The sequence below is a fragment of the Acartia tonsa genome, chromosome 14 (assembly GCF_053477335.1).
Source record: "Acartia tonsa isolate MP-2025a chromosome 14, ASM5347733v1, whole genome shotgun sequence".
Lineage (NCBI taxonomy): Eukaryota > Metazoa > Arthropoda > Copepoda > Calanoida > Acartiidae > Acartia > Acartia tonsa.
Window position 1 is genome coordinate 32,636,987 of NC_137273.1, and position 17,098 is coordinate 32,654,084.

General features: G+C 29.8%; 1 protein-coding gene across 1 annotated transcript; it reads right to left on the minus strand.

Moving 5' to 3' along the window:
• Nucleotides 1–3,456: 3,456 nt before the first annotated feature.
• On the minus strand, nucleotides 3,457–17,053 carry LOC145305879 (nose resistant to fluoxetine protein 6-like). The gene is made up of 24 exons (XM_080147729.1): nucleotides 16,938–17,053; nucleotides 16,362–16,447; nucleotides 15,507–15,573; nucleotides 15,017–15,174; nucleotides 14,828–14,905; nucleotides 14,582–14,668; nucleotides 14,284–14,369; nucleotides 13,714–13,832; nucleotides 13,314–13,413; nucleotides 13,063–13,148; nucleotides 12,390–12,492; nucleotides 11,862–11,931; nucleotides 11,151–11,218; nucleotides 10,746–10,842; nucleotides 9,838–9,936; nucleotides 9,545–9,629; nucleotides 7,830–7,901; nucleotides 6,968–6,989; nucleotides 6,312–6,367; nucleotides 5,792–5,858; nucleotides 5,262–5,397; nucleotides 4,600–4,727; nucleotides 4,169–4,248; nucleotides 3,457–3,725 (listed from the first exon to the last, which is right to left on the minus strand). Exons 1-24 carry the CDS (start codon nucleotides 16,999–17,001, stop codon nucleotides 3,625–3,627), a joined length of 2,115 nt encoding a protein of 704 aa, XP_080003855.1. The 5' UTR covers nucleotides 17,002–17,053; the 3' UTR covers nucleotides 3,457–3,624.
• Between the last annotated feature and the right edge of the window lie 45 nt (nucleotides 17,054–17,098).

The window sequence follows — 17,098 nt, forward strand, 5'->3', positions numbered from 1 at the left end:
AATTACTATTCGTAGCCCAACATAAGAAAACGATATATTCTTTGATAACAGCTGATTTGATAAACAATATTTCCTTTTAATGAAAAAATATCTATTTTAGCAAAAATCATGTTTTAAAATTTTTTAAAAAGTTATACAGCTTAAGAAATAAATATAAATAATTTTTATTTAGCACCTTTTTTTATTTTGCTGCCTTTATAAGGAAATATTTAATATATTTGAATCGGCTTAATGCAATTTTTTTTCTTTTTTTTATGATTATTCAATACATATGAAAAAATAACATTTAAAAATCTCGCCACAAGAAGATTTAACAAACAAAACATTGATTTTAAGTACGATTTGATTTTTAAGTTTTAGAAAAAGTATAGAAATATTCAAAGTTAAGTGTTTGTTTACATTTTGAAAAAATAATTTTGCCCTGTTCTATTTGATTAGAACTTTTCTAACAAACTTTCTTTTATAAAAGATTAATATTTTTTAATGTTTTTTAAAACATATTACTTTAGTTTGGTTAAAAGTTTATTTTTCTAGGTGATTTAGGGGTTGCAATTTTTTTGCAAATTACGTTTTTTGGCTTTTCATTGAAATAAGTTGCACAATTCTGGTTTTTACTGTATAAATTTATTAAATGACTTCAGAAAAACATATTATAATACTTACATTTACTTTTTTTTCTAACAATCTGTTTTTAAGGAGACTTTTTATATCGCTGACATAAATGGCATTATTCTGCAAAAAAAATATCTTTTTTTGCAAATTTAAAGATATGAAAGTATTTAATAAATGGTTAACTTTAATTTTTATTTTAGCAAAATGGATTATTGTTTCTTATAAGATGAAAATAAGGTATCGCAAATATTTGTTGCAATTTTAATGCGATTTTATTGCAAATAGGAAGACATAGGATTTTAGTTTTAACAGATTATGATTCTGGACCCAAAATTACATAGGACAATAGAAATAGAAGAGTAGAAGAATATTCTGAACCCTTTTTTCGTCAAATCTAAGAGAGAACATTCCTAGCAGACAAAAGTATTGTTTACTTTCGACTCAAGCTGATGTGGATTCTTAAAAAATGATAGACTCGCTATTCGATAGTGAGGCAAAATTATTTTTGTGAAAAATCATCCAAAAGCACATTAAATCTACAAAAATTAAACAAAATCATATGTTAATAACCCTCTTAAGATTTTATTTCATTTTTGTAAATTTTTTTATTCGATTTTGGAGGATTTTTCACAAAAATAATTATGCCTCACCAGCGAGTTGCCAGCCTAACTTTTTTTTTAAGGATCCAACTTTGTTTAAGCTTTCAAATTGTAAACGAAATTTTTGGGCAATTAATTCTGATTCCGCAAAGCTTTCTACTAAGAAAATATACTGTTAACAGCTGACTTTTATGTATGTATGAAATGAAAAAAAACATGCCTTCGTAGGAAAATGTGTACATAATTTCAACCAATGAGATCCAATGTAAATTCCGATGCGATTCTCCTATTGGCTCAATCAGACATTCCCTCTCTTTCTTAGTACCTTTATTCATAGGACTGAAGTTTTCGTTTGTTGATTGCTGAAAGTTAAAGTTTCTTGCTCTAGAATCGCTATGTGTTAGAAGAAACATACTTAAGGATTATATTTTTTTTCTTATCTATAATAGATAATTAAAAAATAATATGACCCTTTATATCAAGCTATTCATTGTGGAATTCTCCCATATTATAATGACATGAGTAATAAAATAAGATATTACTAACTATCATATTTTATAATTAAGTCTATATAACTCTGACTTACATATTTATTTATATGTTAGGGTGAGTCAGTTTTGGACATTTTTATTTGAAACCAAAGCAGGAACTTGCACATGATTTTTATAAATATTATACACATCTGGATGATTTTAAATTTTTCTGTGGTCTAAGAACCTTTGGTTACCACACATATGGCTATTTTTGAATGAGAGTAAAAAGTTTATTGAATCAGAACTATGGCTTCATGGTGCTCCCAGAAAAGGCCTGGAGGAATAGAATCAGAAAATTTTGTCCGTTTCAAAATACCTTGTTCCTAGCCATAGAAGTGACAAAAAAAACACCATTCTATTTTTTTAACCAACTTTTAGAGGTTGTTTTTAGAGCTAGGAACAAGCTATTTTGAAATGGACAAAAGTTTCTGATACTACTCCTCGAGACTTTTTCAGGGAGCACCATGAAGCCATAGTTCTGATTGAAATAAATAAACTCCCATTCAGAATTGTTATACAATTGTATATGTGGTTGCCAATGGTTTTTAGACTTAAGATAAATTTTAATAAAAATACTTATAAAGTCATGTACAAGTTCCCGCCTTGGTCTCAGATAAGAATGAGAAAAATCAACCCACCCAAATATACATTCACTCATAACTATTTTCTGTATTTATACCATATACTTGTCATTTGCATACTATTTTTAAAATTTTAAAATGCATTGTTGATAAATATAATTTTTAAATTCACCTATAATATTTTCAATTTTAATAAACTATAACTTTATATTATTGTTTTAACATATATATATTCTAATATTCATACTTCAATCTTATTTTGGTTTAATCTGAAATTGATACTATTAAAGATTTTTAAAAATACAAAAAATATGCCATTTGTTACTCTGACTGACCATATCAATATTTTTGTTTGTAAAAGAAAACGTTAATAGTAATCTAATTAATAATGGAAAGCTAGTGATTAACGGATATTTTGAAAGTAATAAACATTGTAAACAGAACAAACACTATCCTATTATATAAAGTAGTAAGCTTTTTTGGATCATGTTACTTGTAGATGCAGCGCTTATCACATGTTACTTGTAAATGCAGCAAACTCATACATGTTACTTGTAGATGCAGCAATATCCCCCCTCCATTCCCTATAGAGTTTTTCTGGTTTAATTTGGTTGGAATAGAAGGGGGAGGGGGGGAGGTTGTACATGAAATTGCCCTGAGTTATGTTTTCCAGAGGGTGGAGATATTTAAATCAAAAGTTTAATTTAGAAATTGGTGGAAATTTCTCAGGAGAAAAAGAGTGGGAGGAGTTTTCCTGATATAATTTTTTGGTTCAAGATGAAGGAAGTTGTTTGGGGTTTTGAAGTTCTTTAGAAATGACTAAAAAGCTTATTTTCAATAAAGATATAACTAACATTGTCTGCCTATCTCCTTTTTTCAAAGTTAAACATGTTACTTGTAAGTGCAGCTATCCATCTACAAGTAACATGATCCGTTTTTTTTTGTCTGTAGCAAAGGATCTCATTAACCGCTGAACCAATTGGGTTCTCCTTTACTGGGTAGCTTCTCATAGGTCCTGGGAAGGTTTATAACTATTTTGAGGAAGGGTACCACCACCCTCCCAAGAGAAATCACAAAAAAATAACAACAAAAAATTTACGTAGATACTTGAATACAATAAAGACATGTCATTAAAAAACTTTTAAAGTGCCCCTAGAGGCCTCTTAGTTACTTAAAAAGAAAGATAAAGCAAAATTTTATAAGAGTTATTTATTTAAACAAATAAAAACCAACTATTAATATCCTTAGTAAACAAATATGTACAATTTAACAATTTGAAATATGCTATCAAAACTATCATTACTCCTTCTTATATTTAATGGGTTGTGGGTACTTAGAGAGTCCAAGTGCACCAAAAATAATCTTCTCCAAATGTATGCTGAAGTTTTCAAACATGACCACTAACATTCATTTTTATTACATACACTTTATTTTTTGATGTTTTAAAAATAGAAAAAAAACATAGGAGAATCATAACAACTATAAAATTTGCTCAAATTGAAACAAGAATGATAATTATTAGTTAAGTTAGGATTTATTAGATAAAAAATGTGGATTTAAAGTGAGATGGACACTTTAGGTAATTCTGGTTTTAGGTATTCCTGTCATGATGGTCATGAGGACAAAAAATGGGGCAAAAACCTTTTTGGGGGATTTTATGAAAACCATTTTGCCAAGATAAGTATTGATATCAACTTTTAGTTTACTGGATATGTATAGAATAATAAATTAAAGATTTAAAAATTGGATTCAGTTAAGGGGAAATGTATCTTAATATTATTATTAAGGTTTATCTAAAGAATAGTATAACAGTTCTTTTGATTTAAGTGTATTATAATATTTCCTGGTATTAAGCTGGCACCCATAGCTATTATCACATTAGATATGGCATAAAACACTACTAGCGGCTGCGACACTGTTACCCTAAATAAAAGTAAATAAGTAAATGAAAATTAAAGTGAAAAAATCATAGATGTGATATTTAGAAGAAAAAAAAATTATCAATCTTTTTAAAAAGTAAACACTTGGGCCTATGGTTCTTATTTCATTTTGCCTTTGCTTTCAAATAGCTTTGCTACTGTATTTATGATGCAATCCTCATTGTTTTCTTATTCGTTGGTTTAACAACCTTGTAATCTACAGAAGGAGTAACTTTGTGTATCATCACTTGGGATGTTCATCAATTTATTGGCCATTGTTGTATCCTTTAGATATCTTAAAATAAGACCATCGTGATGAAATTTAAAAAAAAAATGCCATTACATTTAAAAGTACCTATAAGAGATATTTGAGTTTACATAGTTGAGAACAATGAAATGTATAAGATAGCAGCAGTAGGTCAGCTTGGCTAGAGGAGCCCACATGTTCCAGGATAAGAATGATCCTATGGGTCCACCATATCCCTAAATACAACCTTTATGAATCTATCAAGGATCAAATTATTAGAAGTACATAGTATATTCCATTCCTTTCGTAATACATAATTTTACATGATCAGAAAGTATATCCATATTTTAAAAGTTGAAAGTTTTCAATAGTTTTTTTTTTAGGATTTAGTAGAGGGTCTAAGATTAAAACCGAAGTTTAGTCAATTTTTTCTTTACACACTATAGAACTATAGAAATATTAAAATATCCTTAAAATGAAAATTTGTATATAAAAATGTTTATGGATGGAATATAGGGAATTGAATTTCTAAGGGATGGAAATTGAGTAAATGGGTGTTCCTCTACCCCCCCCCCCCCCATAATCTTTGAAACGCCTCAATCTATCCTTCTAAAATAAAAATAAAAATTACAATAGGTTACCCTAATTTTACCACATTTCTAAAAAAACCTAAGGTGAATTCTTTAAAAAAAATTTGTCTCACTAAAATTGTTTTATTTGATAATATTTTTAAAAGATTGAATAAATCATTGTCTTTATAATAGAAATACCTTAGCTGAAGCAAATATGATGAAAGCTAGACAAATACTCCAAGCTGCTCTGAACACTGTTTGGTATGTAACATAGGCAGCCTTGTGAGGAAATACATCAAATAATCCAAATCCATAAATGATTGCAGCCATGGACCCTTTATTTCATTTCATATGTTTTTTTTACATGGCTAGCTTTTATCCAAAAATATAGCCTTTTTTCTAATATACAATTCAAATGAATCTTACAATTAACAGTTTGGCCCCGTTCTAGACCTTTAGCTACTATTAGAGCTAGAAGGTTGAAATAATTTTGTACAGTTCATTTGTTTTTAAAATAATTTTAGACCAAAATTCAGTCTTTATACCTTTTATTTAACCATTTAGTTTTAGATAATTTTCTTATTTAGAAGAATAATTTTCTGTATATACCAAAATTTTATAACTTGAATTTTTGCGGCCCCAGCTGTACACTGAAGCTGCATATAAGGCTATTTTACAATAATGTAAACAATGGAATGATATAGTTTTAAATTTGAAAACAAATGATTCCTAAGGAAATCAGCCATCCAGCAAGCATCAATGTATTGGTTACCATACCCTTTGGAAGATCCTTTCCTAAATATTGTATATTTGGATTTAACAGATTATCAGATTGTACTAAAGCAACCCCATGCAGAGTAAGTTGTCTAGTAGCTTTCCGCCAGGAACTTAACCCTTAACTGTCGGGGGGGGGGGGGGTGTTTAAGTAAAAAAAGGATCTAAAAACAAAGATAAGGGAAAGGGGACAATGGGCTATTTATTACACTAGTCCTTTGTTATATGATAATGTTTCTTATTCGTAGACTAAACAACTTTGGGGGCTTTATTGGATTTTGATTGGTTGGTTCATTAAGATAAGTGTCAAAATGTTTTAACAAATAATTTTTATCTACAGAAAGGGGTAATTTTTTGTATCATCATTGAGGATGTATATAATTTTTTTCGGCGATTGTCTTGTTACTTTAGAACACTGCAAAAAGATAAAAAATACAATTTTTTTCTTCAAGTATGTAACACTACATATTATACCTTTCAAATGAAACAAAATATTTCCAACTATCAGACCAATTCCATAAGGTGCAAACCTTATAAATAATTTGTTTATAATTGTTGTTTTTATGAATAGTTTTTAAAAGCGAAGCTTTTCTATAGTTAGGGTCGGTCCGTCTGTCCGTCCGTCCGTCCGTCCGAGATAGATATTTTTTATTCGTTAATTTAGGCATGTTAGAATTGTCCTATCGATTTCAAACTTTGCATGATGATTTCTGTAGTAGTTGGGCAAGATTTAGAAAGCGTAGCAACTCTATAATCATTACCAGAATGTCCGTACGTCCATTTTAAAAATGTTGATTTTTCTACTTTTTTAACAACAAATTTTCAAGTGTTCTAATTATCCGTTTGATCTGATTTTTGGTATGTTGATTCCTGGGACAACAACGAACAATATTATAAGCGAAGCAACTCTATAATCAAGTCCAAAAATGTAAGTATGTCCATAAACATTATCCTGCTTCAAGCAGTTTTTTCAACAAATTTACTTACAATTTTGCTTCGACTCTAATACTTTTAAATTCTGATTATTCAGTTCAGATACCATACAAGTGTTAATGTCCGTTTGTCCTACCGTTTCAGTGCTTCGCTTTTATGGATGTTGTCATCCTTGTTAGATTATAAATAAAAGTTACCTTGTCCATGGTTTTGCATAGATTCCTTAAAAGTCACTCTTTTATTCTTATTTTAATAATAAGTTATATTTTCTAAAAGTTTTATATTAATTATTCTATCATTAAAGAATAAGTAACATAGGAACTTTATTTCACTTTATTGAACTTTTGAAGGAGGTATCAAAAATATTCTCTGACACCTCTAAAATCATACTGCAGAGTTAAAGATAAGAATAATAACACAAAGTATAGATAGATAGCTTTTATTCGTTAATTTAGGCATGTTAGAATTGTCCTATCGATTTCAAACTTTGCATGATGATTCCTGTAGTAGTTGGGTACGATTTAGAAAGCGTAGCAACTCTCTAATCATTACCAGAGTGTCCGTACGTCCATTTTAAACATGTTAATTTTTCTACTTTTTTAACAACAAATTTTTAAGTGTTTTAATTATCCGTTTGATCTGATTTTTGGTATATTGATTCCTGGGACAACAAAGAACAATATTATAAGCGAAGCAACTCTATAATCAAGTCCAAAAATGTAAGTATGTCCATAAACATTATTCTGTTTTTAAGCAGTTTTTAACAAATTTACCTACAATTTTGATTCGACATTTATACATTTTTGTTCCGATTTTTCAGTTCAGATACTATACAAGTTTTAATGTCCGTTTGTCCTACCGTTTCAGTGCTTCGCTTTTATGGATGTTGTCATTCTTGTTTATTAGGATTTAAATCTAAATTTCTTTTTTTTTATTTGGTTCATTTAGCTAAATTGTTATATCCTTTTAGATTAAAATTCTTGCCTAAAAGGTTTCTTTATAATATGATTAAAACATGATGATTGTATTTAGATAGTAACATATTTTAATTAAAGAGTGTTCCTTTAAATGTGTCATATTCAGCATCCCCATAATGTTTCAGCTCCAATGCCAACCTCCAGCCAACAGATCCTTATGACACACAGAAAACTGTCCCGAATTTGTATTAATTTTGAGGAACAAGACTCCAGTGACGTCATATTTTTCTTTCCCGAAAAAGGGAAGGGGGGAAGAAAATCTCTTCAAAAGAGATGGGGAAAAACCCCTTTTCTCCCATCTCTTTTTTCTTCCCCCCTTCCCTTTTTTTTCTTTCCCCCTTCCCTTTTTCGGGAAAGAAAAATATGACGTAACTGGAGTCTTGTTCCTCAAAATTAATACAAATTCGGGACAGTTTTCTGTGTGTCGATCCTTATGAATAAAAAATTACAAATTAGTTAAATGTATAAATAATCTAATGCTATATCAGTATTAATAAAATAATATTAAAATAGTTATTTCTCGCCTCGTACTCTAAACAGCTTTCCGCGGATATAGAATTTACAATTGTAAGATTAAAACCAGTTTTTATAGCCCTGAGGTGCCTAAGGCACGGGCTAAAAAAACTGGTTTTGATCTTATGATTGTACATTTTTATATTCATAGAAAGCTGGATATAATACGATGCTAGACATAGTTTTTTCGTATGGATGAGAACCGGTTCTTATCCACCGGATTCGTATGAATACGAAAAAGACATTACTTTTGATTTCAATTAGATATATTGACTGTAATCAATTACATTTATCAATGAAATAACTTTTAGATCGTTCCAATTTAAAAAGTTAGAAATCACACTTTTAAAATATTACACTAGATAATTATGTGGATAAAAAAGATAAAATAAATGAAACAAAAATTTTCCTTTAACCCTTAACGGTCGGGGTAGGGGGGGGGGCGTTCAACGCCCCCCCCCCCGTCCGTTTTTTTCTATCTCATTTTCTGTGTGTGAAAGATTAAGAGCCCAAACTGCGTAACTTTTTAAGTATGGGTATGACACATAACTGAGAGTTGGAATTTTTTTGAATATCTCTATCCTGGCGGGCACAGGATGCCAGCAAACCTGGCAGGGTCATCCAGGTAAAGAGCAAAATTTTTTTTTGACTAAAACAAAGCATTTTATCATACCAATATACTAAAATATCTTCTAGTAATACATCCTTATAAGAAATACAGGTGTTCAAGTCACTTTCAGGTTCCAGTTATGATCCTGCAGGTCCTGATCCTCCAGGTCTCCAGAAATTTTTAAAAGGCTCAAGTGGCCGCAATTTTTGACCTATAGACTTCAAATTTTAAACTTAAGCTTTTCTTACATGTCTACATAACGCATTAAAATTTCATAAAGATCCGCCGCCGTTTTCCCGCCAACCGCCGACTACGGCGGGTTGGCAGCTGCCAAGTACAGCTGCGGCCGCTGAAATTTATATTTTGATATTTCTAATGTAAAATTTACATAAAGATAAACATTTTCTGGAAAAAAATTGTTCTTCTAGCTTCAAAAATAAGAAAATTACAGCCGTTTGAAATTTTTAAGTAAAAAAGACCTAAAAACAAAGGTTGTTAAATAAAAGGGTGAAGGAAGCTTGCACAAAAAAAATTAGCCCTCTGGCTCTAATAGGAACTGAGATAATAGGGGGGGGGGGCGTTGAACGCCTCCCCCCCGACCGATTAAGGTGCGGCAAGGGGCCCGACTGTAAAGGGTTAATAAAATACCTTTCTATAATCAATTCAAAATTTACCTAATACTAAAGAAGCAGTGAAAAGATTTCCAATTATAGGGTATTTGTACATTAGCACAAAGATCACAGGTGTAATAATAAACATCTAAAAAGATAGTTTTAGACCTTGGATAAATGAATTGTTAGGATGAAGAAAAATTTTTTTCTCAAACTGTATGCTTGTATCATTCAATATGATTATTATTGAGCAATTAAGAAAATGGTGTTATGTTAAAAAATTCTGGTATGTGTTAAAGACAAATGTTAATAATGAAAAGTTAAATTCTTATTATCAAAAAGGTAATAAAAATGACCTGCATATCATTTGCCATGTACCAAGTGTGGCCCATACAGTCCAACCCATCAAAGTTATTGAAATACAGAAGATTTTTCCACCAACTATTTTGACAAGCCTGCAAAATTGTATCAATGAAATTTTATAGAGATTATTTGGATCTACTGCAGTTCACGGTAAAATATTGCTGGTAACGAATATTGCCAAAAATCTATGAATTTTAGCTAGCTGCCAAACTGCTAAACGTACAGATCATGCCCGCACACTGTTTTAAGCAACATAAGAAGGCCTACAATAATCTGGAAAAGCCATAAATCAACAATGCATAATTATCTCGCAGTGCAGATAAATGCGCGAAAAAGGCCTATTTTATGCGTTTTTTCTTCAGTGAGGCTTTCCATGTGCATCATTGGATCTTGGCAATTCCAGATTATTTGTATCTTATACCGCTTAAAATGGTGTGCGGGTATGATCTGTACGTTCAGCCGTTTGACAGCTAGCAGCCTTTAAAATTCATAGATTTTTGGCAATATTCGTTACCAGCAATATTTTACCGTGAACTGCAGTTGATCCGATTATTTGTTTATTAAATGATTATAGTTATTATTTTGTCCCTTTGTAATCAAAAATATATTTTTCAAAAAGATAAAAAGGAGTCTTTATCTTACCCAGGTATAATGATTTAAAATAATATATGCCAAACATGTAAAGAAGTATTGTGATTCTTATATTGATGCAAATATTATGGGGTAAATGCATAATTTTTTTATTCACCTCTCACAACCAAGGGAGTAATTTTATTGTTTGTATTTATAAAACCCTTTTCAATATACCAAAGTGAAAAAAGAAAAATACTGAATGTGAACTAAAATACTCCTTTTAGTGTTACTTAATCTATAGTCATTCTTACTAAAAAAATCATATTACCAAATGTTCTACATTGAATATGCTCATAGACTTATAGGGCATAAATTTCATCAGAGTTGTATAAAATAGCATCACTCCAGCCAATGCCCCTGTCAACCTAAAACATATTTTTAATGATAATTCTTATGTAAAATTTACAGGATGTTTGTAAGTGTGTGTATGACTGATTGTACTTCAGGATCTCGCTGAATGCTAAACTGTTATTGTTCTGCTTTACAATGTAGCTTCTCATAGATCTTGGGAATGTTTTTTAATGTTTTGGTGAAGGGAAAAACCAACCTATAGAACATTACCCCTAATAACCCCCCCCCCCTCACCTCAAGAGCTCCAATTTGCCTCTAGAGGCTTTTTGGCTGGTATTTAATAATATGAAAACTGTATAGAATACAACAGTAATTTATTTACCTAATATATCTGTGAACATAAAACAAGCTCCAAAATTTAATATTGCCTCCTTTCAGTTTTGTAACTTCCTAGATTAAATTACTAAAAAAATTATATTAATACATGAATATGACAACAAAAGCTTCTGTTCTCATTGATTTTTCCTTCTCTTGTAAAATTAACTTTTTAGTTAATTAGGCAAATTACCAGAACTTTTATTCTTTCTAAATTGAACCAGGCTATTTCCCTGGCAATTAATGTGACCATTACTTGGATTTATTTCTCAATATATTTGCATTATTGGTAGTTACATTCCAATATTTTGTGTGTATCAAAAGCTTTATATGTTAGGACACACATTTTGAAAGATTTTTTTGAATATTTAATTTATCAAGATCTTTAATTTTGTATTCAAGTATAAAAACAAACTAGATTATTAACTACTGGATTAGAACCAGTTCTGAGAAATACTGTAAAATAATGTGCAATATAGTAAATTAACATGACAATTATTGTCTTGAGCCTGTGGCCCTTCATGGCTTAATAAAAATTTGAATAAATCCTTGGGTATTTCATTTTTCTATCCATGAAAAACTGTCTATAAATATGAACCAATAAATAACTATTACCTAATGTTCTTGTATAAAAGGGATTTAATCTATTTTGATTTAGTTCTAAGCATGTTTAAATATTTAATGTGCAGGATTGTCTGATCAAGAAATATATAATCACCTTCATTGTCAAATATGAAAGTAGAAGAGCACCAATTAGGAAAAATGAATCTACACTTGGAGTTGCATTACTAAAATAACACAAAAAATTAATAGAGAAATCATAGTGTTAAAAGATTTTTCATTAAAACTTGAATCTGAACAATTCAGATGAATTGGGGGATTAAGATTTTTAATCAGGGAGGGAGAGGACATTAGGATGTTTTTTTACACTATTCCCAAAAGATTTCTTATTTGCTGACTTAATAACTTTTAGAACTTTGATTGTATTTTGATTGGGAAGTTTATTAAGTTGAGTGTCCAAACATATCATCTACTACTTGTAATCTAAAAAAAGGTAAATTTTACCTATCATCATTGGGGGTGTACATAAATTTATCAGCCATTGTCTTATCCCATTACATCCCTGTTTGCTATTACATATTGACAATATCTTAACAGATAATTAAGCTCTACTTCTGTGAAATAAGGTACCTTAATTTGAATAATACTATCACAAATCTTAAAAGAAACTATTTTTAAAATTTACCTTATTAATCTAAGACTAGTTGAGGATAGTATATCTTGGAAGGAAGGTAAAGGATTGTTTCTGAAGGGAGTGGCCTCAAAGTAGAATCTCATATATGTGTGTCCTAAAGAAAAATACAATAATAGTTTTTTTCTCGCATCGTATTATAAACATCTTTCCACAGATATAAAATGTACAATTAAAAGATTAAAACCAGTTTTTTTTTATATTCACTGGATAATAATCGGTTTGAATAAATACGAAAATATTTATAACTTTCATCCTTGTTTTCATCTTAGGATAAAAAGAAAAAAAAACTGTTTATTCAATTAAAATACATTGGAATTTTCATATTTTTATCTTTACCTACCTAGTTTAATACCTTGTTAGAGCGGAATTTTCATCAATGTAAGTGATCATCTAGATAAGCCAGAGCATCATCCGCAAATTAAGTAAAGAAACATCCATCAAACAACCTTCCCTTTCATTGCACGACCTTTGTCTTAAAGACCTAACTATGCATGGTAATTAGTTTACGGTCCAAAGCATTCTCCTTACTGCCATTATTAGTGTCCTTGCCATATGTAGAAGCAGTAGTTTCAATTTTTAACATCTCTAGTATGAAGGGGTGTAACCAGCCTCGAACCTGGAAATACCCTGACAGTAAGAAAAAAAAAGTTAAGATATTACTTACCAACAATTACCCAAACCATTGACCAGAATCTAATGCCATTGATACAGCCCAATCCATCCTTATTTTCTGTTACATGGAAAATTTTTCTGTTTAGTTATAAAATCTATTGTATTGTAAGAGGTTAATCTTTTAGATTTAAGAAACTAATACTAATTAAAACTAATATTCTCTTGATGTACTTGGGATAACATATTAATTATTTAATCCTACAATTAAAATATATTTTTGTATGGTAGACATAGATTTTATTCCTAATGACATGATGTGCTGAGAAACCTTGTAGTGAAGCCAACAACCTGCTAGAAATCCAGGTATCATCAAAATGATAAACAGCTACATCTAGTATGGTGCCTGAAACATTTAAATTTATTGCTAGATACATAAACAAGTAAATATGTGCTATGACTGAAATAATTTTTTCTTGGCTGAAAATGAAAGTGCTTTAGGCTTTTTGATACTCTAATGTCAGGCCAAACCTGCACCTTGAAACCATTTTATATGTCTTTAGCTTTGGGGCAGTAATAAGCCAATATTCAAACTTATTAACTTAGTTGTGCCATGGTATTTGGTTTTAGTGCCTCATAATTATAACCCTCTCATTATTGGACCTCAATCATTTTTTGTTATTGCTTTGTGACCAATCAAAGTTACCTATGATTATAGTAAGACCAACAACAGCAAACACAGCAATAGCAACATAATCTGAACTTGTAAACTCTACACTTGAATCCTTGTCTTTACATTCTGTGTAATGTGCTACTTGTTCGGGTTCCTGTAGGAAGATGAGATTGATGTTAGCATATTTTTTTTCAGATTTGTCATAATACAGACAACTTTATACAGTTTCAGTCGAGTATTTGTTTTTAGTTGATTTAAAGGAGCATCACACATTAAAATAATAATTTGACCCTGCACAATTGCAGGCAACATAAAGTATATAATCCAAAACTCATATGTAATATGTTTATTAAATGAACATTTTACTCCTTTTTCCTTTTATGATTAATACTCATTTATAGCATTGTAATAACTGATAATAATCCAGCTAATATTAATCAAAGCATATTCAAAGAAATTTAATCTGCAATATGACAATAAGAATAAAAGACACAAACTATTACATCAACCCAATCATACCAAACATAACCATCACTCAAAAAAAAACCTGTATTTCAGGGATAAACATTGCACATCAAAATATTAATTTATCATCAATTTCAATCCTGAATTGTCATGTTGGTAAATATGTTCTTGTAGATATTATAAACATCAGTTGTGGTACAAGAGTTTGGGATACATAGTCCTAACTGTTAAACCAAATTTTCAACAAATATTTTTTATGCTAATTTAACTGCATTTTTTTTGAAAAGAAAAATGATAGTGGTTTATTGATAATTTATTTAGGCTTATAAAAAGTTTTAATCATTAAAGAAAAAATAAAATTTTAATGCATAAACAATATTTTTTTTATAGAAAACAGAGTATCCAATTTTTTGTGTGAAAATTTGATTTTCTTTTCCTTGAGTGGGTTCTGCCAAATAACAATATTAGTAGATTGTCCAAGTATTTGCAGGATCATGTTTGGGTCCATGCCTGGCATTTCAGTCTGTATCAATAGGTTTAATTAAATACAATACAAACAAAAAAGACTTTGAGGTCAATATTTGATAAAGGTGTGTTCTATTTTTACATGCATTAAGGAATGGGCTCAGGAAATGAGTTGCAATTAGAATAAAAAATAAAAATAATCTTCAAGTAATGAAACCTTTAATCCTGGTTGTGACTGTTGTTGAATATAGACCATTGTTAAGCAGTATTTTCCATTAAAGTTTCCATTTTCAATCTAAAATTTTTTATTATACCTGAATGACTTCTATTTAATAAATAAAGGAAATGTTAAAAATAAGATGTACATTGTACAACACTCAAGACTTGAAAAAAAGATGTCTCTTACCTGAAGACAGCTGTCAACATTACCAGGCATGTCTATGAATGCTCCCTGGAGGCTGGATGGTGGCAGCAGCTTGCCTGTTGCATCAAGCATTTTCAGGGCCCAGCCTTTGATGTTTAGAGGGTTTTCATAATCCAGTGATGATGTGTAACTTAACACATCTAAATAACAATTATTTACTTTTCTAAAAGTAACAAAATGTCTATGTGAATTTCTGTGTGTACTGTAGATATGGTTCTCATTCACCAGAGAGTTTCTGGGAAGGATTATAACTATTTTGGGTAAAGGTATCCCCACCTTTCCAATCTAATATCAAAATTATATCTTAACTTATTTTTATAATATCTATTTAGTTTTTCATCGCATCGTGTAATAGACAGCTTTCCGCAGATATTAAAATAAGAAAAATTATAATTTTAAAACCAGAATTGTTAGCCACAAGAAAATTGTCTGCAATTGGTCTTAAAGCCATAATGGAAAATATTTTGCATACCTTTTTGACACTGCTGTGAAACTTCAGTAAGACCATCTTCAAGATATGCTACTGGGTTTGTAATAATCTAAGATTTTTTATTATTAGTAAATGAAATAATGTATAATAAATACAAACTTTGTTGCCCTTGTTCACATAAAAGTAACTTACATCTGTGGGTATTTGTATTAAAGAATCTTGCTAACCACTGGACCAATATGGTTCTCCTTTACAATGTAGCTTCTCATAAGTCCTTGGTCACGACCACCCTCCCAAGAGAAATCGCCCTCAGGAAAAAATTGCCACTCTCCAAAAAATAAAGTGTATAATGGGAGGTCGACTACTCCTCCCCCTTTACTAATAAATGTTCCCATAGAGTTCTAAATTGGCATAGCTGCTAGTTAATATTAAAATATGTAGTTAGGATTTTTAAGGTATCTTTTATAGGGGCCTTTGGTAGGTTGTTTTTCCTATTATGTTTACATTTTAAAGCTATTCTTAAGAGATATTCATTAGAATTTTTAACAATATTCCATTATGTTATCAATAATTGTCGAATTTTGAAAATTAGATATGATATCCATTAAAATCAATTAGCAATTATTTTCAGTAAAACGAAAATAATGGATATAGAATAGATAGATAATGTGAGAGATTCTCGCATTAAATGATGATAATAGCTAACTAATATAACATTAACCCCTATCTACCTACTTTACCCTATCCCCTCCCCTTCTACTGAAGGAACGAACTGACCAATGCATAAGGACCATTGTAGTAACCTAAATTGACAACAAAAATTTCCCCCTGACATAATATCCAGGCATTCTATATTCATTCATAAAATACCTTGTTAAAATAAATGAAAATACTTACATCTAATATATCTTTGGTGCTCTGATCTATGTCTGCATGTTTTAATAGCAGGCTATCCAATCTTTCAGAGATCTTATTGTCCAATCCTTAAAAAAAAAAAATATGTTTTGTCTGTTGAAAATCATTGGACTACTAATATTAAAAAATCTGTCCTTTTCAAATTATAAATACTGTTGCCAAATTATATATTGAAAATCTACTGCAGTAAACAGTTACATTTCATGTTGATCAGTTGATTAAAAGCTAAATAGAATAAAATTAGCTCCAGTTACAGTATTTCTCACTTTTTTTCAACAATTCAAGTTTAGTATTAAAAGCCATAAAATGAGCAGTCTTCAGTGATGGAATTGTAATTTATCTTAATATTGACCAAAATTTTAATGCATTTCAATCAAAAATTGATAAATTACAGTATAAAAAAATAATACTGTAAGAAAATGCTTACGATTATATTGTGTGCATAGTCTAGTATTATTTTTCAATACAGAAATATCATTTTAAATGCGGTATACTTATTCACATTTGACAATCCAACTGTTTTTGTCAAAAATCTTCTGTAAATAATTTTATTTTTACCTGGTAAAAATGCATTCGAATAAGAGGTGGCTGAAATTGCCAGCAAAATACTAAACTTGAGCATTTTATTCACTAAAAGAGACAAATGTTTTTATTGTAACTATTTTATACATTTTTTTTAGGCAAAGGTACATGGTTAGAACTTAGGGTAGACTTTCAAC